At 37.7% G+C, this 27341-nt stretch overlaps 2 protein-coding genes across 4 annotated transcripts; one reads left to right on the top strand and one right to left on the bottom strand.

Annotated features, from left to right (window-relative positions):
* Positions 1–327: 327 nt before the first annotated feature.
* On the bottom strand, positions 328–13267 carry il20ra (interleukin 20 receptor, alpha). Of its 2 annotated transcripts, XM_055149233.1 has the most exons (8): positions 13161–13267; positions 9396–9590; positions 7582–7708; positions 6900–7096; positions 6090–6265; positions 5854–6004; positions 2908–3047; positions 328–2192 (listed from the first exon to the last, which is right to left on the bottom strand). In XM_055149233.1, the coding sequence occupies exons 2-8, from the start codon at positions 9433–9435 to the stop codon at positions 1326–1328; spliced, it is 1698 nt and encodes a 565-aa protein (XP_055005208.1). In that variant the 5' UTR covers positions 9436–9590; positions 13161–13267; the 3' UTR covers positions 328–1325. The 2 variants fall into 2 exon arrangements, with proteins under 2 accessions (XP_055005208.1, XP_020774972.2); XM_020919313.2 differs by lacking the exon at positions 13161–13267 and having other exon boundaries at positions 9396–9604.
* On the top strand, positions 10195–27111 carry med23 (mediator complex subunit 23). 2 transcript variants are annotated; one of them, XM_055149232.1, is made up of 30 exons: positions 10195–10358; positions 10584–10615; positions 10689–10776; positions 10866–10990; positions 11092–11203; positions 11365–11463; positions 11542–11643; positions 11739–11808; positions 11921–12033; positions 12137–12232; positions 14613–14819; positions 15022–15165; positions 15259–15404; positions 15816–16061; positions 16138–16280; positions 16929–17103; positions 17784–17947; positions 18442–18554; positions 18634–18839; positions 19752–19932; positions 20944–21114; positions 21937–22153; positions 22562–22671; positions 22787–22913; positions 23311–23476; positions 24094–24166; positions 24244–24458; positions 25256–25376; positions 25464–25595; positions 26632–27111. In XM_055149232.1, exons 1-30 carry the CDS (start codon positions 10308–10310, stop codon positions 26890–26892), a joined length of 4206 nt encoding a protein of 1401 aa, XP_055005207.1. In that variant the 5' UTR covers positions 10195–10307; the 3' UTR covers positions 26893–27111. The 2 variants fall into 2 exon arrangements, with proteins under 2 accessions (XP_055005207.1, XP_055005206.1); XM_055149231.1 differs by having other exon boundaries at positions 18430–18554.
* The last annotated feature ends 230 nt before the right edge of the window (positions 27112–27341 follow it).

The raw sequence follows: 27341 nt of genomic DNA, 5'->3' as shown, positions 1-27341 counted from the left end.
GCACCAGTATCGTGCTATTTTTTCTACTTATTTTGAACTTAACAAATTCCATTTATATTTTGCTCTTTGTTATTATAATATATTGTGATGTGTGAGTTACTGTATTCAAATAATTTCCACTGTGGATCAGTAAAGTTTGTCTAAATCTAATGTGCCCCAGAATCACACTTAAACTTTATGTGTATATCACTTTAAATTCACATAAAGTTAACTGATGTATACATTCAATATTTCAATTGTTTGTCTGCAGGGCTGGTCTATTGGTCTTTTCTCACAGTCTCTCTGGTATAAGCCGTAAGTGAATAAACAGGCTACAACAATAGTAAATATTGTGATGATTCATTTATAGTACACTTTTAAACAATAAACATGGGTCATTAATTCAGGAGTAAATGGAAGTGTAACAAGACAAAATGCACAACAACCACATACTACGAACAATGTTAACACAAATAAAAGGTAGAGCCATTTCAAAAGGTAAGTAAATAATAACTAATTTGTCAAAAGGCTTAGTAGGTTATTATTTGATTAAAATATAATAAAGTGCTCCTGATCTTCATTCAAAAAATTCACAGATAACACCACATAACTGTAGCAAAAATAATAATATAACATACAGCATAAACATCAACAGTTAAAACAACTGTAATGCAACATGTAGAATTTGAAATATAGAATAAGCAAACATTAAATTTGCTAATTAGCTAAGCTCCTTCATTTGGGAATAATATATTACTGACTTGTGATAAATGCATCAAAATACAAAAATATAATCAATATTCAGCCCTACAGAATTACTTAAGTGCTTGAGTTTTAGATAATATTAAGCTGAGGTAAAGTGTTCAAAGTAATATATTTACCCAGGTTAGAACGATAAATATAAGAGCAATAAAATATACTGTAAAGAGAGGCAAAATGCTCTCTGATTCAGCTCAAACTGGCATTAAACAATGATCACTTTGTAAAGACAATGGAATAGACAATATGTCTTACTGTATATGAATTAATAACTTTAAAGGTCCACAATGTAACCTTTTGTTCTGCATGCTTTGCTTTAAATGTTCCACAGTAAGATATTACAACGTGTCTATGTCAATTTAGGCAGGCAAGCGACCAGACCAAGTTACAGGTCAGATCTGGGGAGAGCCATGCACACCCAATCACAATAAGACTGCAGGTGTATTTTTTTTAGCATTTTTTGGCAATAAATAATACACCTGTGATTGAATACATACTGGCGAGATAAGAGTAATTAAAAAACAGCTCCAGGAGACAAGCACATGGTGGATCTCCCAGCAAAAAAGTTACATTGTGCACCTTTAATTTTACTCATCTGACACAATGAGGTCCCACTCTGCCAAAAATTTCCCTGTCTCTGACTGATCACTCCCAATCCTCTCTGCATCTAACAGCGCATCTTCTTCTGATGGCTGCCTCACGAATACAGTCTCCAAATTAGGCCGTGCTCCTCTTTCCCTCTGTCCAATCCCCAAATCAAAACCTGGTATTGTTAATATCTGACTGGTGGGACTCCAGTCGAGATGAAGACAATCAGCATCTTCGTCGTCCTGATCTTGAGAATCCATGTCTTCTGTGTCGTCTGCTGGAGGCAAACCACATGCTAAACCATAATCATCTGCCAAGGCATCTGATTGGTTAGTTGGCGGTACGGGGCAGACATTTTGAGTGGCGTAACCAGTAGAACTAATGACATTTGCCTCATCATTAACATTTGAACTCTGATTTTGGTTGAATTGTAATAGCAAAGTGCCTGTTTCTGAATTTTCTTGTAGGCTTAAACTTCGGTCATTTTCTCCCAATGTATTCTGTAATGCTGGATACACTGATGATGACAATGATTTCAGGAAAAAGTTTTGGGAAGCATAAGGTCTCCCAGAAGATCCAGGTTCAATTGGCCACTCTTTTTGCTTGTATCTTCCAATCAGACATATTCCAGCATCTGGCATGTCCACTTCTTCAACAGTCGGAGACACAACCCCATAGTCGACCGATGAGTTACGTCTAGCAACAAGGGGTGGGGCTCTGGGTCTCTGAAGCTCAGGGCTAGGATTTGATACAAGTGACAGTAATTTTGTACAAGTGTTTAGTGGCACCTCTTTAACAACCGAGATGACAAAAATGTTTAAATCATCAGGTATCGGCAAAAGCGAAGCGTGGAAAGTGGGCGGATTCTGTTGGAAAAATAAAAAAATTATAATTATATAGTAATGTGTGTATGTGTGTCTTAAACAGCTATGTTCACATATGTTATTCCATCTGATCATGTGAGTAATCTGATTTATTTCTAATTGTTAAGACCTGTGCAAGTTTTGACAAGTATAATCACATAAAAAGGGCAATATGGAAAGAGTTTTCAAATTCATTGTACTTTGTCTTAAAAAAAAACAACAGTTACTCTAAAATCCTGTGCTTAACTGACTAGTGTATTGAGTATTGGTCTTAAATCTCCAGCACAGACCAATATTATGTTTTGGTTGACCCTCTACCTAAAGAATACACAAGTGACTAGTGATAACTGCAAAAAATGTGACTTCACTACTCTCTTCAACGTTTCTGGTAAAACAGGGGTTGTAGGTGAGTGTGTAGTAAATTTAAAGTACAGAATTCAGCGAAAATAACCAAAATTGGTTTTACACATCAGCCTTTAAATATAGACAGAGCTCATTGGCCATCGGTCTCTCTGGCTTATAAACAATTGTTATCAGTTATGAAAAAACCCATATCGGTAGATCTCTAAAACTGACACAGGTCACCGAGTGTTTTTGATGATCAGATCTCTTTTGTGCATGCAAACACACATCGAAACATACTCTGGTTATCTGATTTTTACTGGTCACGTAAATGTACCCAGTGTTATGAGGAAAGATATGTTGATATCTTTCTTACCAGCATGTAAGGGCTCTTCTGGTCTTTTCCCGACAAATACTTGTGGAGGATGTAGCCGCCTACAGCCAGTGAAGACAGCAAGAACACCACTGGAACTGTTGTGTAGATAACCATTTTCTCAGCTTGGTCAATGAGTGGATCTGCAAAGAAAGGTGACAATCAGTTAGTAATTACCATGATTAGGGTCTGAAAGCTGAGTCATATTATTTTACAGGCAACTGAAGTAAAAGATTTAGACTGTAAGTTATTTCATACTTTTCTACTTGACCAACTGATCTTACTGCTTTAATTGAGTATAATTGGTTTGATGCAAATGGAAGCAAATGTTTCTTAGTATTAGGAGTGGTAGTTGGTAGTTTTAGGTGCTGTCTCATTTTAGTACTTGTACAAGTTGTACTTTCATACATTAACTTTAACTTCTTTCAGTGTTTTGATATGCCCAACTAAAATGAAATTTACCACCCTGGAATTTCCAATTGTTACCGAGTGAAATGTAAAATGTAGCTGTTAACTTGAAAACTACCACTTAATGACAGAGAAACAGAGCATTTTGAACTTTAGAGATGTACAGTCCCTGAAAAAAGTCTTGTCGCTTATCCATTTTGTAGAAACAAAAGCTTATAACCTGACTTTAAATTAATCGATTGGTTTTAGAAATGTCTCATATGAAAGCTAAAACCCTCCCAAATTATGCTCAATATACTAAAATAAATTTGCTTCACTGAAGAAAGACTGATCATTTAATGAACACAGAAAGGTCAGATTTTGGCAAGACAAAAGTCTTGTTGCCTTGTCATATGATGCACCCAATCCTAGATTACAGCCTCACCTGTGATCAGTTACTGATCAATCAGTTAGTGGGTGTGTATAAAAAAAATCCCAGCACACCAGACCTTCACATCAACTGCAACTTGACCTCTGACAACATGCCTAAGATCCACCCTGAGACCAAAGTGTTAATTATCAAGAGGCTGAAGACCAGATCCACTGCTGAGGTGCTGACACCTTCAATGTGTCTCAGCGTCAAGTACAAAGAATAAGAAAAAGATCTGAAATGACTGGAGATGTTTTTGACAAGCCCAGGTCCGGCAGACCCCGCAAGACAACTGCTCAGGAGGACCATTTGTTGATTCAAAAATCCAAGGCCAGCCCCTTTTCCACTGCAGCAGAGCTCCACCAGGCCTGGTCACCTCAAGTCCCTGTGTCAACCAGAACAGTTTGTAGAATTCTGTCTCGAAATGGCCTCGATGGTCGAATCAGTGCACAGAAACCAGCACTAAACAAAAGGCAATTAAAAAATCGTGTGGCACTTGCCAAGTCCCACAGCCTGCTAAAAGGATGGACACTGGAAAAGTGGCAGAAGGTGGATTTCTCAGATGAATCCTCAGTTGAATTACATCACAGCCACCGCAAATATTGCAGGAGACCTATTGGAGCCCGCATGGATCCAAGATTCACTCAGAAAACAGTTAAGTTTGGTGGCGGAAAAATCATGGTCTGGTGTTACATCCAGTATGGGGGTGTGCGAGACATTTGCAGGGTGGAAGGCAATATCAATAGCCTAAAATATCAAGAAGTATTAGCTACCTATTACATTCCCAACCATAAAAGGGGTCAAATTTTGCAGCAGGATGGTGCTCCATCGCATACTTCTATCTCTACATCAAAGTTTCTCAAGGCGAAGAAGTGCTCCAGGACTGGCCAGCCCAGTCACCAGACATGAACATCATTGAGCATGTCTGGGGTAGAATGAAAGAGGAAGCATGGAAGGCAAAACCAAAGAATCTTGATGAACTCTGCGAGGCATGTAAGACGCTTTCTTTGCTATTCCTGATGACTTCATGAACAAATTGTATGAATCATTGTCGAACCGCATGGATGTAGTCCTTCAAGCTCATGGAAGTCATACAAGATATTAAATATGGATCTCACAGCACCACTACTTAATTCACTGACGTTATGCAACATATTTTTGTATTTGAAGTAACTTATTTGTTAAATTTTCTGTAGGTGACAAAACTTTTGTCTTGCCAAAATCTGACCTTTCTGTGTTCATTAAATGATCAGTCTTTCTTCAGTGAAGCAAATTTATTTTAGTATATTGAGCATAATTTGGGAGGGTTTTAGCTTTCATATGAGACATTTCTAAAACCAATCGATTAATTTAAAGTCAGGTTATAAGCTTTTGTTTCTACAAAATGGATAAGCGACAAGACTTTTGTCAGGGACTGTAGACAAACTAATAATGCAGCATTACTCAAGCATGTGTGAATGGAACAACATTCAATTGACAACATTAAATTAATAAACAGCATTCAACCCAAATACCAACAGTCGTCATACAGTCTCATATTCAAGGAAGTTCAGTTGTACTTTCATTTATGTGCTCCAGTTCAGTCTCATTCCATTCAAGTATTTTAGCGTGGAGTAAAAAGTACCCTCAACCTCCCACACCTAGAAACTTTTATCTGTTACAGGCAATTGAAGTAAAAGATTTAGACCGCAAGTTACTTCATACTTTTATTCTTGACCAACTGTTCATAATGCTCTAATTGAGTATAATTAGTTTGATCATAGGTTTGTGGTAATGATGCAAATGAGACCAAATGTTTCTTAGTACTAGGAGTGGTAGTAGTATTAGCAACAATTGTTTTTGTTGCTGTCTCATTCTAGTACTTGTACAAGTAGTATATTCATGCAATAACTTTTACTTCTTTCAGTATTTTGATACCCAAGTAAAGAAAAAATATATCTCATCTTAAGTTTAAAGCCGCATTACATTAATAACATTCAACCCAAATACCAAAAGTCGTCAAACAGTCTCACATTTAAGGAAGTCCAATTACTCTTTCATTTATGAATCCAGTTCAGTCTCATTCCTTTCAAGTATTTTAGCGCGTAAAAAATGCACTCAATCTCCCACATGCAGAAACTTTTGGCTGTTACCTTCAGGTGTGGAGATGCACTGCCACGGAGAGGAATAATGTTTGGAGGGCACATGCCTGTCCTCTAGTTTTGTTTTGGCAGAGAAACAGTATTCGGTTCCTTTATCCACGATATGATACTTGAACAGGTTTCTTCCCCATGTGAAGTGTCGCTATAAAAACACAAAAACAATGAATATTAATGTAGCAAAAACAATGACAATATTGGGACAAATACAATATAATGACTATACTTACAATCATTCCAGTGCGAGTGTTGTGGATAGAGAGGTTATAGGTCATGTGGGGGTATAGTGTCGCCATGGAAACTTGTGGGGTGTGGTTGTCAGGGTGGTATCTCATTGGTCCTTCCATTGTGATAAGTGCATATTTGTCATCAACTTCCACAGAAACATGCGGAGGGCCAAATTCAGCTGCAGAAAAATAGGAGAATTATAAATGCACATTCATGTTCATATTGTGGGGTCGTTCATATTTAAATTGACAGTAACAACAATTTTAGATACCTTATTTCTAGTTTGCTGTGATTTATGCATTATGTGTTGGACATTTTACATTCAGTAATATGTAAACTAGATTTTTTCAGTATAATGTAATATGTGATATGTGAAGTAAAATACAGCTTGTCTTCTGATTGGGAGTGAAACTTCTCGATTGCAACTGCAACCAGCTGAAACGTTCTCTACATTCTACTTGAACTGTTCAAACCATCTTGAGAATACCTAATCTCATCTGATCTCAGAAGCTAAGCAGGGTTGAGCCTGGTAAGTCTAAGATAGACTGTTGTTGTGTCATTAGGCAAAACACTTCGCCCACATTGTCTAGTATGAATATGTTGTGTGAGTGATTGGTGGTGCAAAGAGGGGCATCCTCGCTTTTTTCAGTCTACCCCAGGGCAGCTATTGGTTTCAGTAAATGTAAAATGCTGTATAAGACTAATGGATTATACACTGAATTACCAAAATAAACCACAATGTTTAGAAAGAAATAAAACCTTTGTTTTGAATTCAAAGTTATGAAAATAAAATTTAAAAAAGCAAAACTTACTCTCAATCTTAGGATCAAATCTGCTGGGTGTCTCTACCCATTTTGAGTGTTTCTTCTGGCTCAGAGCACGGACTTTGGCGAAGTATCCATGCTCCAGGTCAGATGTCTCCACACTCAGGTCGCACCAGGTCCTTGAGATCTCAGTACAATGATGGACAAGTCTCCAGTGAGCCCGCCTGTCCAAACTGTCCCCATATCTGTCCACAGAAAGTGAAATCCACACCACAGATAAACAACCTTAGTTCAATCTTTTGTTCAGTCTCAAGCAACAAGCCAGATTAAATTTCCCTTTTACTTGTTGCTTTGATTTTTGATTACCCATTCTTTGTTGGCTATTGCAAACGTATGTTGGAATACAGTGAGTTCAAAAGGTAAATTCAGAAATGCTGAACCTGGTATTTTCAACGGTTGACTAAATCCAAGAATTCTCGGTATTAAAACATATTTTTTGCATTTGAACAACATTAATTTTATCTGCCCCCACCTGTATTAATCTTGTCCTATAGAATGCTGTGATGCCATCTGACACCCAGCAGTTGGAGTTGTTACAGAATCTTTAGCTGCTACAGGAATAAACTAAATATTGCTGTAAAACTATGAGATGCTATTCAGTTGTTAAGAAGCATGTTACAAATTATAAACTATGGATTCTTTTTTTTTTCCCCACAAGTTTTGTACTTACATTGCATAGCGCACATTGTACTTGGTATCAGCTGGAGTGCCATAACCTGGAGACCATTTCAGGATATTTCTAAAATTTTCAGAAGCGAAGGTGACGTTGATGGGGTTTGGGATTGAGGAGAGGGTTGCTGGAGACAGGTAAATGGACAAATTCAAAAGTTAGTGTTTAAAGTAGCTAAAAAGGTTTTCATTGAAAATATGAAGCTATATATATATATATATATATATCTATCTATCTATCTATCTATCTATCTATCTATATATATATATATATATATATATATATATATATATATATATATATATATATATATATATATATATATATATATATATAGGCTCCTGAGACAGTCCAGCACATAACTGCAGGGTGTAAGATGCTGGCAGCGAAAGCATACATGGAGCGACATAACCAAGTGGCAGTCATACAGAAACATCTGTGCAGAGTACGGGCTGGAGATCCCAGGATCAAGGTGGGAAACACCTCCAAAGGTTGTGGAGAATGACCGAGCCAAGATCCTGTGAGACTTCAGATACACATGGACAGGATGGTGATGGCGAACCAACCAGACATAGTGGTGGTGGATAAGAAACAGAGCAGAGCCGTTGTAGTGGACATCGCAATAACAAGTGATGGTAATATCAGGAAAAAGGAACATGGAAAACTAGAGAAATACCAGGGGCTCAAGGAGGAGCTGGAGAGAGCCTGGAAAGTGAAGGCATCAGTGGTGCCTGTGGTGATCGGAGCACTTGAGGCCGTAACCCCCAAACTGGAAGAGTGGCTACAACAGATACTGGGAAAAACAATGGACATCTCAGTCCAGAAAAGTACAGTACTGGGGAACAGCAAAGATAGTAGAAAGTAAAAAGACCAACCACTGTGGAAGGTGAGAAACACACACACACACACACACACACACACTATATATATATATATATATATATATATATATATATACACATAATGCCGTAATTTTCACACTTTTTAAACCTCCACTTTATCGACAGTAGAAACTGTATCATAGCTCTGTTTATTCCACAATGCAAGATATTCACACATTCAAAAATAAAAGTAAGGTTAATTAATGACAGATGGTGGAATGGCTTTCGGTTTGAACAATGTGGAATTTACAATACTGAATCAGTTTGGTAGTACTTGATAAGGCTTTAAACACATTAGGTTGTTTTTCTGTTCATACTTAAGGAATTATACAGTATGTAAAAAGCTCTGTAAAATACTGTGCAGCCTATCTGAACATGCTTCTTTTGTTTGCTGTCACCACAGAGTAGGGTTGGTTATAATCATTAACCTTAAAGTGCCATTGGCGAGTTGGACTACTCATTTTACTAAAACACACTTAAGTTCATTATATTTAAGATTTTACAAAAACATTTCCAATTCTTTTTCTAAGTTTTACAAATGTTTAGGTTTACATTTTTACTTTCTGTTTCAGATATGAAGCTATGGAATTCCATAAGTTTCTCTTACGAGCATGGGTCAAAACTCCTCTAATGTACATGGAAATTATTCTTTGACAAATAAAAATATAACGTTTTTATTTTGTTGAAATAACTCTCCACAATAGAACTGTCTATTTCCTGTAATTTTCAGCAGATTTCTCAACATTCCTTTGCAAAGTGGTTCGGGTAAAATGTATTATTGCACCAAATTAATTAAAATGTATTATTGTACCAAAATTAGAGAAGCATTCATACCTGTCATGCGCACTTTAATCTGGCTATTTAAATATGATATAACTCTGTAAGTTGAAATAAAAGAGTGTCTTTAAAACAGATATATAGGCAATAACGTACCTGTACAAAAAACAAGCACAAGAAACAGAGTGATCCACATGTTTTTCAGATGCTCTCATATTTTTGTGTGAAAGTCCTTCGTAAACATCTCAGTGCGTGTTCACTTGCCCCAGGTCTCCGTGGCAATAGCGCAGAGGTGGATAATTTGCCGGTGGGGTAGAGACAGGTGCAGGTGGCGGCCTCAGGAAAGGCGGCCTAGAAAAAGAGGAAATACGCGTCTAGGAGGCGGTCACAGGTTATGTTACTGGTTAAATTACTCAGGTTCCTTGAGAGAGGAATGTAACCTCACTTGTTTGTGCACATGCTGTAACAACGGTGTGGCCAAGTTTGCGCAGACCTAATGCTATTTTAATTAACCCTTTACAGTGAACTGTTATTGAATTGTACAGTTTATTTTGCAAAGAAGAACTCACCAGTCGAGAACAAATACATTTCTTTAAGGTTAAATTTACAACACATGGGTTGCATGTGATGGGCAACTTCGTTTCCAAAGAATATTCTTTGGAGACGAAGTTGCCCATCACATATGCAACCCATAGTTAACACACATTTAAGGCTTTTCACAAATGGATTTTCATATGTTTTGGCCCGATCCCCAACTCATGAATCCTGCCCAGTCTTAAACTTTCTGTATTTAAAAGAAAACAGACAAACTTATGGAATAAAATCACACCGACATATAGCGCACGCACCATGGAGTTTGTGCGATTTGCTGAAAAAAGAAAAAAAAAGAAAACAAAAAAAACGGATCTATATGTTGTGGTATTTTCCTGACGGATTGTTTTTGCGGAGACACTGATTGTGACTTCCGGTGCCTAAAAGCTAGCAGTTAGCATCGAAGCGCTTATAAATAAAATGCCTACAATATTTGTTATGCTGAATTCAAAATAGAATACATTTACACCGGAAAACATGGCACTCTCGATGGAAACACAGCTTCAGAGCATTTTTGAAGATGTTGTGGTATAAATGCATTTATAAGATATCTTAAAAGCTAACTTGCAAGACGCAATGACGATATTATTGCACATCGAAACTATAAGTATTAATTACAACATGTATATTTCTATGCCATATGGCTTAGGCTTCTTTGCTTATTAATGCAATAACATACAAACCTGTAAGCGTGATGTTGCTCTAAGCTAAGTAAATATATGTTTTGTTTTGTGTTTTTTTTTTTTTTTGCAGAAAACTGAGATGATAGAAGAAGCCTTTGCTGGGTAAGTCAAGCGAATTCTTATTATCACTCATATTATTATTATGTTCAGTCTCGTTAAGTGCATTCTGTTTTAGCATGTTTATGGACACACCAGAGGATGAGAGAACCAAACTGATCAGTTGTCTTGGTGCCTTTCGACAGTACTGGGGAACTTTACCACAGGTGAGACTCAAAAATAAATGCACTATTCGGCTATTAGATTTATTAAACTGTGTATAATGTATACATGTGTGTATTGTACTCATCTACAGGAATCACATGAGCAGTGTGTGCAGTGGGTTGTGAGGTTTATACACAGCCAACACAGTCCCAAAAGAATTGCCTTCCTCTATGACTGCCTTGCCATGGCTGTGGAGACCAGCCTCTTAACACCAAGGTAAAAAAAAAAGACCATAATAAGGTTACATAATGGTCATTTTTGAAACAAGTTATGGAATTAAATTTTTTATTGGTGCTACGTCTGTAATTATTATCTAGGATGGTTTGCGTAGCCCTTATAAGCTCAGACACACTGGAGTGGGAGAGGACGCAGTTGTGGGCGTTAACCTTCAAACTGATCCGAAAGATCATTGGTGGAGTGGACTATAAGGTACCAGATTATTTTTATTTTATTATGTATTTACATAAATAACTGTTACTCATAAAATGCCAATAAAACTGACACCGTGATCTTAATAAATGTCTTAAATAATTCAAAATTGATATTTTTTTATTTGACATAACTAGACTGATGATTTTGATTTTGCACAGGGTGTTCGGGACCTATTGAAAGCTGTGTTGGATAAAATCCAAACAATTCCTACCACTGTGAGCTCAGCTATAGTGCAGCAGTTATTGGCTGCGAGAGAGGTAATTGTTGTTTTACACTCTGGACTAATTTATTTACCATTCAAAGCTTTTTCAAAATGTCTTGTTTTTGTATCGCAGGTAGTAGAGTACATTTTGGACAGAAATGCATGTCTATTGCCTGCTTATTTTGCCATAACTGAAATTAGAAAGCTTTATCCAGAAGGCCATTTGTCACACTGGGTAAGTGTTTCTTCCCAGTTAGTAAATACTTTTTTGCAGTTTTACCACTCTGTTCCAATTTATGTTACTTACCCACCTTTCTTCATTTTCCTAAGCTTCTGGGCAGTCTTATATCAGACTTTGTGGATAGTTTTAGGCCTACAGCCAGAATCAACTCAATCTGTGGTAAGAGAAATTTAACACATTTTCTCTTAATGTAATTGTGATTGCTTTGTATAGCGCATTGTCATGGTTTGATTTTTCAAATTCTAAAGAAAGAGATGGATTTTTTTTCCAGGTCGCTGCAGCTTGTTGCCTGTTGTAAATAACAGTGGTGCCATCTGTAACTCCTGGAAGTTAGACACCACAACTCTGCGCTTTCCTCTGAGAGGCATGCTGCCATATGATAAGGTATGATGCAAATAAACTAACTCTTTCTTATAATATATGGTAATAATTAATGTACAGATGAAAAACAGAAGTGATGCTAATGTTGATGTCTCAATATTTCCAGGACCTGTTTGAACCACAGACAGGTTTGCTGCGATACGTTTTAGAGCAGCCTTATTCAAGGGAGATGGTCTGCAACATGTTAGGTCTCAATAAACAGGTAATTTATACTAATGGTGAAAAGTTTTTTCTCCATATCCTTCCAGATCCCCACACTGTCATGTATGAACCTTCACTTTCCTACTTCGCAGTTTCCTCAGTTTCATCTTTATTTTGATATTTATTTTGTGTTTTCTTTATAGATATATATTCAGTTCAGTTTCCACTATTCCCTGCCCTTTATCCTCCACAGGGTTAAAGATTATCTATAAATTAAGACAATGCTGTGAGCGTGTCCCATGATGCACTGGTGTTAGTTTACTCTGTTCAGTTCATGCCATTTCACTTCAGCACAGCGATTGGTATTGAAAAAAGTAAATGACCACTATTAACAAAACTAAAACATGCATATATTTTTAACCAAAGTTGTCTGAAGTGATGCTGAACAAACAGTGTACTGTCTAGCTCCCTAGTCACTGCTTTCTTTCTGTCTCTTTTCTCCCTCTCTGTTCTGTCTTGCATTTTTCCTCTGTCTTCTTCTACCTTTCCTCTCTGGTTTTGCGTTGTGTCGGTCTCTACAATGCGTTCTATAGACTCTGAACATTGCCCAGGTATGTTGTTATTGTTCCTCTTTCTGGTCACATGACCTGCAGCTAACCAGCTCATTGGACGCTTTTTTTTTTTTTTTTTTTTGGCAACTTAATCCCATGAGAATCCAGTCAGCAAAAAGAGCCCTTAAATTAAAAAAATGCAAAATGGCACAGAGCTTAATGTGGTCACAGTGGGGAAATAATCAAAGACAGATACAGGAAGTATTCAACATTTTTTCAAGCAAGAAAATTATTTACACAACATCAACAACACAAATAACCAAAGCCTGACATCACAACTCCACAATCGCACACTTGATGAACATATATGAACATATTAATTCATTTCAAATGAGCGTAAGCTAATGCTAACTTAAATTTAGAGTATTTTGTACTGACTTTTCTTGGGCACCCTGCTGGTGAGACATCAAGCTTTGCTGCGCTGCATGTGTGGATGTAGTCTGTGCCTGTCGGTCCTCTGGTCTCTGACCTGAGGCTGTTTGTGGAGCAAACCTGGGCAAAACTACACAATAAGAGAAGATCCCACAGCCATATTTTGTACATTTCTGCTAAACGTTGATAAAACTACTAAAACTATGGAGCTGTTTACCTTTTCTTTTATACTGAAGCCTTTGTACTCCATTTCCTTTTTTTGACTTCCTTCATAGTAATCCGATATATTTTTTGAAGCTGTTTCCTGTTTCTGTCACCATATTTTAGATAATTCAAACATAGTTTGCAAATATGGAAATATTTCATTGATGCGTCACTTGTGAGATTAAGAGCTGTGTGTGTATTTTGCCCAGGTTGGAAGTTGTTTCTTAATGGTTATGTGACTGGATGAGTGAACTTTGACCTGTATTGTGTGATGATCAGTTGATGTTGCGCATTGAAAAAAGAGGCCTCAAGGAGCCTTTTTAAATATTGACACAGTTACATGTGTTGACTAAATTGTAAAGTTTAACCCATTGGCTATTTTGCTGCAATATAGCTGGCCCTCTGATATAGATTTTCATTACTGCGATAAAGTAATGAAAATATTTTGTTACGACAAAGAGGAATCCTTTGGGCCTGCTTTCTAGTTATCATTTCATATCTTCGCTATTTTCTATTTCTCTGTCTGTTTCTACTCTACATTCTACTCACAACTTTTGAAAGCATGATTGTCCCTAAAGGCCCCAATTGTTCACTCTATCACTAAACCCTGCATGTGTGAGCCTTGTGTGTGTTTTCTGTGCTGGTTTTACTAACTGATGCAGTATTCATCTGCTTGTTGTGGTGTTACTACTTATTGTGCTGTCAATACTAGTTTAAGTGTCGATTAGTATCAGATTTTCAATACTTCTGAACCTTTCTTGTATAGCTTTACAATGATCTTGAGCTGTATCAGAACAAGTAGAAGGGCACATAGACTAGTTTACACCTATGGACCACTATACCGGGATTACAGAAATATAAGACTGCATGGTAATATAAAAGGAAGTACTATTATTTAAGATTGAAAATCAAATTCTATTGTCTATTGTTCTATTATAATTATCATTGTGGTATTGGAATTCCTTAGTATCGAAATCGAGTTTGAAATGTTTGTATTGTGACAACACAAGTTAAAGCAGTGCTCTGTTATATTTTTACTTAATAATTGGCTTTTTTATGCTTACTTTGAATGTATTAACTGCTGACTGTAATAATACTGTGAACGCAATTTTACAGACACCAAATTTAAAATATTGGAGAAACGAAAGATTTTGAATTCTTTGTTTTTTAACACTTTTTTGCTTGTGTCTCAGTTCGTTTTTAATTGGACTCCCTTTATATTTCTTTGCCCCATAACACTTCCCTTGTTCCCAGCATAAGCAGCGCTGTCCTGTGCTGGAGGAGCAGCTGGTTGACCTGGTGGTGTATGCCATGGAGCGGTCCGAAACAGAAGAGCACTTTGATGCAGACATCGGAGGGACCAGTCAGCTGCTATGGCAACACCTCTCCTCCCAACTCATCTTCTTTGTGCTGTTTCAGTTCGCTAGCTTCCCACATATGGTCTTGTCATTGCATCAGAAGGTAAGAAAAGTGGATAATTGCAATAAAAGAGAGAACTGTGGAAAATCAGTTATGAAAAGTTGAAATCCTACTTTTGAAACATAGATCAGAAATTGTATTGTAATAAAAAAAAAAATCCAGATTCTGTTTTTTTTTCAAAAATCATACAGCCCTACTTTTTAGTTTCTTAGCAGTTCTGACTTAAGTTGTGATGTGTGTGTAGCTTGCAGGTAGAGGCCTCATCAAAGGGAGGGATCATCTCATGTGGGTGCTGCTGCAGTTTATATCCGGCAGCATCCAGAAAAACGCCTTGGCCGATTTCTTACCTGTCATGAAGCTGTTTGATCTGTTATACCCTGAAAAAGAGGTAACCATTATATCATTCACTAAAGATTACTGGTGTTAATATGGAGGGGAAATATATGATACTAAATGTGTTTTTTGTACTTTTTGATTTTAGTGCATCCCTGTTCCTGACATCAACAAGCCTCAGTCGACTCATTCTTTTGCAATGACATGCATTTGGATCCATCTGAATAAAAAGGCTCAGAGCGACAACTCCAAACAACAGATTCCCATCCCACACTCTCTGAAACTACACCACGAGTATGTCTCCAAGAAAAACTGTTTTGTTTGTTTTTCTTTTTTTTTTTCTTACATACAATTGGTGCTTCTTCCTCTTACTTTCTAGTTGAAGTTTGAATCTGGGCATCTCATTTTGGACAATGGTTGATCCTACATATAACTTTCACTGACTATACTCCACTGTAGATGAAAAGTTATGTGCTTTTTTACTTGAAAGGTGTCAAATAAATACACTAAAATTGTTCCAAATTAGCACCACAGTGTCCAATAGCTATATATATTTTTTTCATTTTACCCATTAAATAAATAAATAAATAAATTATGAAGTATTATGCATTAATACACAGTGACCTGGCTGGAACAGAGATTAATTTTAATGTAAAATTTTGCTTTCAAAGTTAAAATATATATACATTTTTCCCTTGTTTATAGGTTCCTCCAGCAGTCCCTCCGTAACAAAACCCTGGGTATGTCTGACTACAAGATAGCTCTGTTGTGTAACGCCTATAGCACAAACTCCGAGTGCTTCACCCTGCCAATGGGGGTCCTGGTGGAGACCATCTATGGAAATGCCGCTATGCCGATCAACCTGCCTGGAACCAAGTGCCTGGCATCTGGATCTGTCACCCCACTGCCCATGCACCTGCTGGACTCTCTCACTGTTCATGCAAAGATGAGGTATGCAAGATAGTTATAAAACCAGTGTATGTACTGTTTTCAAATTTGGGTCTAAATATTTTTTGCTTTCCTTTAGTTTGATTCATAGCATTGCAACACGAGTAATCAAACTGGCTCAGGCGAAATCGAGTGTGGCCCTGGCTCCTGCGCTGGTCGAGACCTACAGCAGACTGTTGGTTTATATGGAGATCGAGTCACTGGGCATCAAAGGATTCATCAGTGAGTGCTTTCAGTTAGCCCTGTCACCATAATTTCTATATAGACTTATCGTTTAATATATGAAAGATGGAGCAATAATTTTAGGGGGTCTATAGTTATTGTGGGGACTTTTTCTTAATACAAGTGGGGGAGCTTTCTGTAGTCTTATTACAATAAGACTTGAGCTGTGAAGAGTCGAATAAATAACTTCTATTACTCACTATAGATGCAAACTAAGTTCTAAAGTGTTTAATTCTGCTATTTATTATTATTGCAGCTCATGTTTTTTTTTACCATTTTATATTTAGAATAGTTTTTATTTAAGGGTTATTGTTTGAGTTTTATACATTATTTTGAACATTATTGTTTATATTTTCTTCAACAATATATCGTACTTCAAAATTTGTTATCATGACAGGTCAGGTTTCAGTTATTATTTGTGGTTTTTAACATGCTGCCATACATTAAGATGAAGATGTATGTATTGCAGGCAGCATTAGACTAGCTTTTCAAATTATTTCTATCACTATGGTACATTCACCTAAACCACAGCCATCAGAAATCTTTACAACTGCATATAAACAGTGATTTAAATTGTTATTTGTAACATTTTACTACATATTAGTTTACTTGGGGCATAAAGTGTGTAATTGCATTCTATCTGTGCAGGCCAGTTACTTCCTAATGTATTCAAGTCTCACGCCTGGGGCATCCTTCACACTTTATTGGAGATGTTCAGCTACAGAATGCACCACATCCAACCACACTACAGAGTCCAGCTGCTGAGCCACCTCCACAGCCTGGCAGCAGTACCACAGACCAACCAGAACCAACTGCATCTATGGTAAAGCCAATACTAACACTGTGGGTGGGACGAGACACATTTTCCAAGACGAGATTTTGGATTTATTATATTATTATAATAAGTTGTGCTGTTTAGTTCACAATTTTGGCATTGCTTTTTTTGAATTTACTTTATTTAATATTTTGTCATCACTGTATCAGTGCTTTTTTGGAAATAGTTTCTCAAGAGGTGCACTGTGTAACTTTTTGGTTGGGGGTCTGCCTGTGCTTGTTTCTATGGATATGTCATTGTTATGCCTGCAATGTTCCACAGAGACATTAAACAGACTCGGCCTTACATTTATTCAATTACAGGAAGCATTCTGACTGCGAGCAGTGTTGCATCTCCACAGATCTGACCTGTAACTATGCTAAGTCTGGCATATGTAAATACGAATTATACTGTGAAACATTCCAGACAAAGCAATAACATCACCACGGAGAAAAGCATTTGATGGACCCTCCACCAGAAAAGCTACACAATGCACCTTTAACCTTTTTAACACTTGGAAGCAAATCTCACAAGAGAATTTTTCTCATGTGGGCACAATCTTTTGTTAGTTTTGTCTTGCAAGATGTGGCACGAGATCTTGTCCCATCTATACTAACACTGCATTATTCATCATACAACACACTAAGGAGAGCAGCCTCATTAATACCTGAACCATATGTTTTTTACAGTGTTGAGAGCACAGCCTTGAGGTTGATCACAGCTCTGGGCAGCTCTGAGGTGCAGCCCCAGTTCACACGTTTCCTCAATGATCCAAAAACTGTCCTGTCCGCTGAGTCTGAGGAGTTGAACCGAGCCCTCATCCTCACTCTTGCCCGGGCTACTCATGTCACTGGTAACAGCAACTATCTTGAATTATTGTATAGATTTACAACCACAAACAAATCACTAACTCCACTATCTGGGCCAGTAGAAATATACTGTATATGCACTGCTTATATGACTGACAGGTGATTTATTTTATTTTTTATGTTGACTGTAGGATTTTCCAATAACAGAATTCATTTAAATGTATGCAAATTCTGTAGACCTTGCATGGTAATTATCACATTTGCTACTTGTACTGCACTCTGTAATTCAACAAAATGGCAGTACAACCTTTGCTGATAGCTTATATACAAACTTCAAATTCAAAAAATGCCTGTAGTTAAATCGGCTATTTAGTATTACAGTACCGTTATATTAATTTTGTGAGATTGAAGAAAGGCGCATATAATCAAGAGAGAAATATTCTAATACATACAATACAAAAGAGAATTTTTAATTTTGCTTTAGTTTATCCTCCAATAGAAACTTCATCTTTATTGCATTTCATAGATTTTTTCACAGGGTCCGATTCTATTCATGGAACTTGGTGTAAAGACATTTTGAAAACCATAATGGACTTCACTCCTCACAACTGGGCCTCTCATACTCTGTCCTGCTTCCCTGCTCCTCTACAGGTAAAACAAAAAAGCACAACAAATTCAACTTTAGCAGTTCTTTCATTCCCCGGTATTTATTTTGATCTTGTTCTTTCAGGCTTTCTTCAAACAGAACAACGTGCCCCAGGAGTCCCGTTTCAACTTGAAGAAAAATGTGGAGGAGGAATACAGGAAGTGGAAGTCCATGGCCAATGAGAATGACATTATCACACACTTCTCAATGCAAGGGTCCCCTCCACTGTTCCTCTGTCTGCTGTGGAAGATGCTGTTGGAGACGGACCACATCAACCAGATAGGCTTCAGGTCTGTTAATGCACTCTGCTTGGACACAATTGTTCTGAATTTAATGGTAAACAAAAGGACATATCTACAAATGAATTAAAGGGACTGTACCTGCTTTTTATAAGACTAGAATTAGTTTTATGAAATATTTTTAATGGCCACAAACCAGGAAGGAGCGCTGATGCACTTTTGGCCAGCTAGCATAAAATTAGAATACTAGGAATGCATTAGAAAAGTCCTCACTTTCCTACACATTCCTAACATCTGACCGCTCTGAACTGTTTATATGTTGTTGTTTTTTTTTCATGGCCGCTTGTTTAGACTCTGGAGAAATCGATGGTTCAAAATGTTCTACCTTTTTCATATTTTGGTGACAGTAAAAATTAGCTACAGCTCCTTAAATAAATAAAACATTTTTAACTATAACAATTAGCAAATTATGTAAAAACACCATAGCAGAAGAGAAAGGCCAAACTAAAAATGAAGAAACACACTGCACAATTTTTAGTATGAATTTTAATAATTACAATCAAAACATTGTACATGGCTCTAATTAATTGTGTGGCAAATATTTATATATTTGTATATTAATAACAGTACAAAGAAATTACTTTAGGGAACATGTCATGCATTGCTTCTTCAGTATTTTGAAGCCAGGAGGAGTTTCACATGTGATGTTATGGCATCTCTAAATGACTGTAATTGGCCCAGAGGGGATGTCCCTCGCTCTCTAAACAACATCTGTTTAGTTAATTGATCCGGGGGGAGGTCGCTGTGGTGATGTTGTGGTGTGTTTTGGCTGAATGCTGTTTGTTCCTCTCCTTGTGCTGAATCTATGAAGTGTGATGATGGTGATTATGGGAACTGCTCACAACCTTGAATTTCCTTTGAGATTATTGAAGTTCATCTCTCTATTTTCTTTTCTATCTTCAGAGTTCTGGAGCGTATTGGGGCACGAGCACTGGTGGCTCACGTGCGCACCTTCGCAGACTTCCTGGTTTATGAGTTTTCCACATCGGCCGGGGGACAGCAGCTGAACAAGTGCATTGAAATCCTAAATGACATGGTGTGGAAGTACAACATTGTTACCCTGGACAGACTCATCCTCTGCTTGGTATTACACACTCTTACTGCATATAGGCCTCCCATAATAATCTGCATCTCAAAGCAACTAACCACTCCTTTGAAGATGTGAGGTACATCATCATCTAACTTTATTATAGATACCTAGCCCAGAGTTAAAAAGCCACACAACAAATAAACAGATACAGATCCTAGCCAAAGAGAAAAGGTGGTATGAGAGAGGAGTCATTGAGGCTGTTTTTGTTTGGAAACACAATCTCTCTGAACAGAAGTGAGGGGAAAGCCATTATGCCAATAGGTGTGAGATCACCCATTAGGGACCTAAATGATTATTCAAAATATGACTCAGGGACAGTTCACACTTGCAGTTCAATAGACTTAACTAACAAAAGAAACTGTAAACAACTAGGTGCGGTAGTTTCAGTGTAGTTAGCTCCTCCCATCAGACAGATATAAGACAGTGGGTCGCCAGTCTCCAATCAGAACTGGAGTGGTGAACTTTGACAGAATAAAATGTCTTTTGAGTTGACGCAATAAAACAATTTGAAGCATGACACATAAACACATGACACAGGTTACAATAAATTATCACACTGAAGACATGTTTGTTATTTATAATATTCATAACAGTTACAGGACAAATAAGCCAGATTATAACAATTTCCATCTGTTGTCCCTTGGTCAATATAGGTGATACAGAAAACTATAAAAAATAACAGAACAGTAAAAGGCCATTTAAAAAGGTTATTAACTTGGTTTTCCTTTGCTTTATGCCAACCCTTAAGCATGATAATCACAGTAAAAAGCACAGTTCAAAATATGAATGCTTAACACAAAATTAAGAAAAGGGTCACCACACCACTTGTGCAGATACTGGGAGCATACAATACATTTGAACCTCAAAATAAGACTATTGAACTATGTGTTGATATAGTAACAGCCCAAGCCATATATAACACTCTTATATAACTTGTAATTTCCTGGTAGTTCTGCTCTCTATATGTCAAGATCTGGTTGACATGTCATTTGTCTATGTCTACAGGCGATGCGCAGCCATGAAGGAAATGAAGCCCAGGTCTGTTACTTCATCATCCAGCTGCTCCTGCTCAAACCCAACGACTTCAGGAACCGAGTGAGCGACTTTGTCAAAGAGAATGCTCCAGAGCACTGGCTACAGAGCGACTGGCACACCAAGCACATGAGCTACCACAAGGTCTGCACTGGTTGACATCGCTGGAGGTGTTCTATAATGCATTTGTGGGGCGGACGATTCAGCATTTTCCATGGTGACACAATGCACATATGCCAAAAACAGCCCAAAATGATTTAATCTAGTCTGAACACAATACAATAGCTAGCTATCTTGTGACAGTGATTTTACGTGTGAGAGACTTGTTAAAGCGCACAAATCAGTTCACCTGTTGTAGTTCAAACTAAGTCAGCTCTTTCTGGTCCGACTGTGTTAAAATAAAGCTCAGATTCAGTCTAACTTGAGTAACTGAGCTTCCAACAGAGCAGTGCTTTCAGAGTTTAACCTCACACCCCCAGTGAATGTTGATGACTACAACTGCAAAATATTATTAAGTAACAGCATGTATTCTGTGTGTCCTCTTCACAAGTGATTAGGAAGGAACATACAAAAAAAGACAACGGTTATTTGTTAATTAATTGGGTAATATGATTGGAATGGGGCTACAGGGAAAATAAAGACCAGTTTGGAGTGACTTTAATGTGCTGAGGATGTAGTTGAGACCTGACCCCCGCCTCCAAACCTAGCCTTCCTTATTTCTATATCTTTTATTATTTTATTGAGGTTACTATATTTTATTACTGACACATTTCTAAGAACATTAGACACAAAAAGAGGTCACTGTATAAATGTTAATTATACAGGAATTTACAGTATTTGATGAAACAGTAGACTGCTATTTCCTTAGTGGGATTTGACCCAGTTGTCTCCCTTTGACATAGAGATCATATGATAAAGCATAAATATTAAATTTTTTTCTCACATTTGGTTTAATATTTTTTCCAGAAATATCCAGAGAAGTTGTACTTTGAGGGCCTCGCTGAACAGGTGAACCCTCCCATGCAACTGCAGTCTCAGTACCTCCCTATCTATTTTGGAAATGTGTGTCTGCGCTTTCTGCCTGTTTTTGACATCGTCATCCACCGCTTCCTGGAGCTTCTCCCTGTTTCAAAGTCTTTGGAAACTCTGCTGGATCATCTGGGAGGCTTGTACAAGTTTCATGGTGAGATCAAAGTCTGTACTGGGCAGACTAATACTTGAAAGGTGCACTGTGTAGCTTTTCTGCTGTCTGTCTCAATGGAGATGATTCTGCTTTACCTGGAATGTTCCATGGTTATTGGATGTCATCTCCATAGTGACATCAGGTGACACCAACAGGCCAAGTTACAGGTCAAGTCAGTGGAGAAGTCACCCCATTCACAATAAAGATGCATGTTTTACAAGGAATTTATTTACAGTAATTTGAAGAAATGCAAAATGATAACTTCAGTGCCATGCAACATTCTGGGATAAAGCAATAAAACCTCACTGGAGACAAGCAGATGGCTTGTGGCTTGCAGGAAAATTTACATAGTGCAACTTTAACCAAACCTAAAAACAAGGAACTACTGGGTTATATGTTTGTTTACAGATCGTCCTGTGACATACTTGTACAACACCCTTCATTACTATGAGCGGCATCTGCGAGACCGGACAAACCTGAAGAGAAAGCTGGTTCATGCAATCATGTCTTCACTCAAAGTACAAGGAAAACATTTATTAAAAACACACACTAATCCTCTTTTAACCACTGGCAGTGCTCTGGTCTTTATTTACATAAGTTTATATTGCATTGTTTTTGTCTTTTTTGTGATAGGACAACCGCACCCCTGGTTGGTGCTTAAGTGAGACCTACCTGAAATTTGGCATGAATCCCAGGGAGGACAATGTGTGGATCCCAGACGACACTTACTACTGTAAACTCATTGGACGCCTAGTGGACAATATCCTTCATTAACCTTATTGTGGCGGCATTTAAAGTACTTAATTACACCCGAGTGGAATAGACCAGTCTTTATTGGGTCTTTTAAAGCCAAAAATTACAGATGTTCAACCCTTAATGGATAAATTGTGTGCAATAGACAACTTCTATTCTCCCTTTGAAAGTTATGTAAAACAGTATTGTTTTCTCTTATGAATTTAGTTTACAGCCTTAAGTTGCATACTATATTTAATTTTTACTATCTGCAACAGAACCAATTTTTCTTTGGAAAAGTAAAAAATGTAGAAGAAAATGTAACTTCCTTCAACATTTTTAGACTTTGTGAGCTTCTTGAACTCCAATATTGAGTCCTTTTGCAAGACTTTATTCTGCCTGTGAAATCCTTAACTCCTTTGTACCGATGGCGGGCAAATCCCCAGGGCCCTTTCCAAACTGTGACTGGAGGTTCAATGAGTTCCCGAACCCTGCGGCCCATGCACTGCACGTCACCTGTGTGGAGCTGATGGCTCTGGCCGTGCCCGGGAAGGATGTGGGGAATGCTCTGCTCAATGTTGTTCTGAAAAGGTTCAAAACTGGATCAGAATTTAATAATAATAATACATAAGACTTATATAGCTTTTTTTTGGACACTCAAAGATGCTTTACAAACAATACAAGTTTAATCATGTTTTTGGGTTCACTTACACTATCCACATTCTACTTATTACCAGCCTACAGTAAAGACGCAATGTGTAGCTTTTCTGCTGGAGTGTCTGCCAAATTGGCTCTGTGGAGATGTTTCTGTTTTGCGTAGAATGTTCCACAGTATGGCATTTAACTAATCAGCCACCAAAAAGCCAAGCAGAATGCGCCAACTGGCCAAGTTACAGGTCATATCTGTGGAACCAGAAGTGTACCAGATCAATGCATGTTTTTCAGTGTATGTGAGCAATAGTGATTGAGTGATTGAACACATTATCCATACTGTGGAACATTCTAGGTAAAACAATAACATCTCCATGGAGATAAACAGGTGGCAGACAGACTCTCCAGCAGAAAAGTTACATATTGCACATTTAACAACTGGTAACAACATGTAATAGCAATGTTCCTGGTTATGTATTGCATTGCTCTTAATCAAGTATAGTGTAAAATAAAGTGTTTCTATATTGAAAGATGACAGTTACATTTTCTTTTTGCAGTCAACCCTCTGTGCCCAGGGAGAACATCACAGCCTGGATGAACGCCATTGGCCTTGTCATCACCGCGCTGCCTGTGAGACGAACATGGACACTTTGACAAATGACGCCCTTGAAGACAGTTAACATTCTCATGTCCTGATCTGTCCCTAGGAGCCCTACTGGATTGTTCTGCACGACCGTATTGTGTCTGTAATTAGCTCGCCCGTGCTGACTTCGGAGACGGAGTGGGCGGGCTATCCCTTCGCGCTGCTAGACTTCACAGCCTGCCACCAGAGTTACAGCGAGATGAACTGCAGTTATGTGCTGGCCTTGGCGCACGCAGTATGGCACCACTCGTCTATTGGACAGTTATCGCTGATTCCCAAGTATGTGCCACAGCTTATTTACAGTTTTGGAGGACGCTAAGGCTGGGCAATATTGACAAGATTAATTAATTAATATATTTTTTTACCCAATTACAATACTTGATGATATGGATAAACTACTAGAAATGTGCGAAATCTTCTTCTAATTGTGGTTGAAGTTAAAGCATCAAACAAAAACTCTATGGACTAGAATAATCCACAAAAGTATTGATGGGTTTTAAGCTATGTCAACCATCCCCTGTGGTCATAGCAATTAAGCAGTTCAGTTCAAATGAAATTATTATATCTTTTGAATGGGGAAAGGTCCTCACCAAGTCTTTACGAAGGAAGGAATTGTTTTTCTGAAACCCATGAATATGAATATCAATAAGAATAATAGGAATACCTTGCAATCAAAATCACTTCCTATAAAATATATACTCAATATTAAAATTTTGCTTTTTTTTTTTTTAATTATTTTTTTTATTTCCCAGCTATATAGGGGGTAACTCAGTGTTTGCTTATTAACAGAGGAATCTGTGGTGTGGGCCTTTTTCTAAATGCCTTTTACTTTGGGTGTGTTCACTTTTTGGACCTGGTTTGAGCCCATTTTAATACCAACGTCACTAGTCCTGGTTTATTACTAAAATGTAAGATTTAAAACTTTAACTTTAAACACCAGAGTACAAATACATTTCACATTATTTTTAACCCGTCAATGTACTCAGCAATTTTTTTTCTGTCAGCACAGCCTACTTGAAGTGTTTTTTCTACATGCCATTTAAGTTATCTGAAAATGCTCTTAAATGTTGCTATAGGTTCCTGTCTGAGACTCTAAAGCCCATAGTACAGACTGAGTTCCAGCTGCTTTACGTGTACCATTTGGTGGGTCCATTTCTGCAGCGCTTCCAACAGGAGAGGACACGCTGTATGCTGGAGGTAAAAACTTTTCACTTAATTCAAATGCAGGACATAGTTTTACATAATGTTTAAATGTGTATTTGTCTAATAACACTTCTGTGTCAGATCGGGGTGGCCTTCTATGAGATGCTCCAGGCTGTGGATCAGCACTGCCAGCACCTCAGCTACATGGACCCCATCTGTGACTTCCTGTATCACATCAAATACATGTACACAGGAGACAGTGTTAAGGAGCAGGTGAGACCTATAATGCTGACATTCATCTAATTAGAAATCAAATTCAAAAAAAGAGAGAAAAAAGGATCTTTTGCATCTTCTGTGTTTTTATTAATGGGTTATTATTTGGCTAAACAAGGATATTTACATCATTTGCAATGATACTGAAATTACAGTTTTCCCATTTATCCCATGCATAGATACATTTCTACATTGACATATTGAGACTATAATGCTTTAACTTTTTCAGTTCCATAAAGTAACTGAATTGTTTTTGTAGTCATTGCCATAAAATGCTTTTATGAATTTTGAACAGTATATTTAGTAACAGTATTATTGATAGATGTACGTACCATGGCAAATGCTTTTATTAGGAAAGGGTGTGTCACGTACATTTCTTTGCAGTTGTGTGAGTAAATTGAACTCAATCCACTACTGAGTGCACTGAATGTCTTTTCTCCTGTATATATATTGCTACACCCAATTTACATACTATTACCAGCGCCTACGTAATCCTGCACAGAGAATAGGAAAAATGACAATGGAAATAATATGCAATACCAATGCAATGGGAGCCTGTAGAAAGGGAAAAATATGTAATTTTCCCAGATGGGGAGTAAGAGCCAGTTTTCTCTATTCATGACATTGTATTTTCCTATGAAATAACCAGAAGTTCACATATGTTGAACCAGATCAGTGCATTGTATCAGTGACTAGACCCACAAACCCACTGTATTTAAGCAAAACAGCATTTGAACAATATGATTTAGAAGTGCCCTAATTTGGCTAGTCCTAACTAAGCAGCACTTTAGAAAATAAGGATGGGTGGGGGTTGTGTTAAAAACTGCACTCATTTTGATGTTCAATATTTAAATCATTTATTACTTTGTTTTTATGCCGCTGATAACCTGGACCTGAGTACAGTGTTTTGTTTCTGTGTTTTTTATACTGAAATGACAAATAAGTTCTGATTCTGCACCCTGCCTGTATTAGATATTATTGGCGTATAGCCCACCTGCTCTCTGTGCACTAACGTTCCTATTTCTTATCTGTCCAGGTGGATCAGATCATCATGACCCTCCGGCCGGCCATGAAACTCCGCCTTCGCTTCATCACCCACAGCAGTAAAGTGGAACCCTCGGCCTCAGCTCCTGCCGCTGCTTCTACTGCCCCCGTGCCCACCAGCTCTGCCCCTCCCGCCCCCTCCACCACCCCCACCTCCTCTGCCCCAACTCAGCCCACCCCCTCCGCACTCACATCTACCCCCACGACCGGGTCCCCTTCGCCTGCCTCACAGCATACACACACAGCAATGTAGGTACAGAATGTGGACTCTAAAGACTATGCGAATACAACACGATTTGAAATACTATGGATTGAGTAGTTTGTGACTGAAAGTGGAATTCAAATTTTCTGATATTATAAGACTCACACAAGACTTCCTTTGTAATGTCAAGTTTTTTACCTTTGTTTATAGTAGCATTTTATGGTGTACTTGATTAAAAAAAGATAATGGAATCTTCTTTTTTATGCTTTATCTGTGTTGTCAGATGTTGTCATTATTCATTTTAGTCAGTAGGTCTGGCCAGTACCACATTGGAACTTGTGGTTTCAAAACTGCCTTATAAAGGTCAACAGTGACTTCCCACCACGAGGTCAAGGAGATTTCACATTTATTTTTCTATTGTTTTTTTGAAAAACAAAAGAATACAATTGTTTTGAAAAAATCCAGATTTTGAAAGCGTGCATGGGGCTAATCAGCTATGT

This window comes from Boleophthalmus pectinirostris, unplaced genomic scaffold, assembly GCF_026225935.1.
Source record: "Boleophthalmus pectinirostris isolate CB_2022bp ecotype Guang Dong unplaced genomic scaffold, ASM2622593v1 HiC_scaffold_13, whole genome shotgun sequence".
Lineage (NCBI taxonomy): Eukaryota > Metazoa > Chordata > Actinopteri > Gobiiformes > Gobiidae > Boleophthalmus > Boleophthalmus pectinirostris.
The sequence above is the reverse complement of the archived record's forward strand: the minus strand, read 5'-3'. Positions and strand labels throughout refer to the sequence as shown.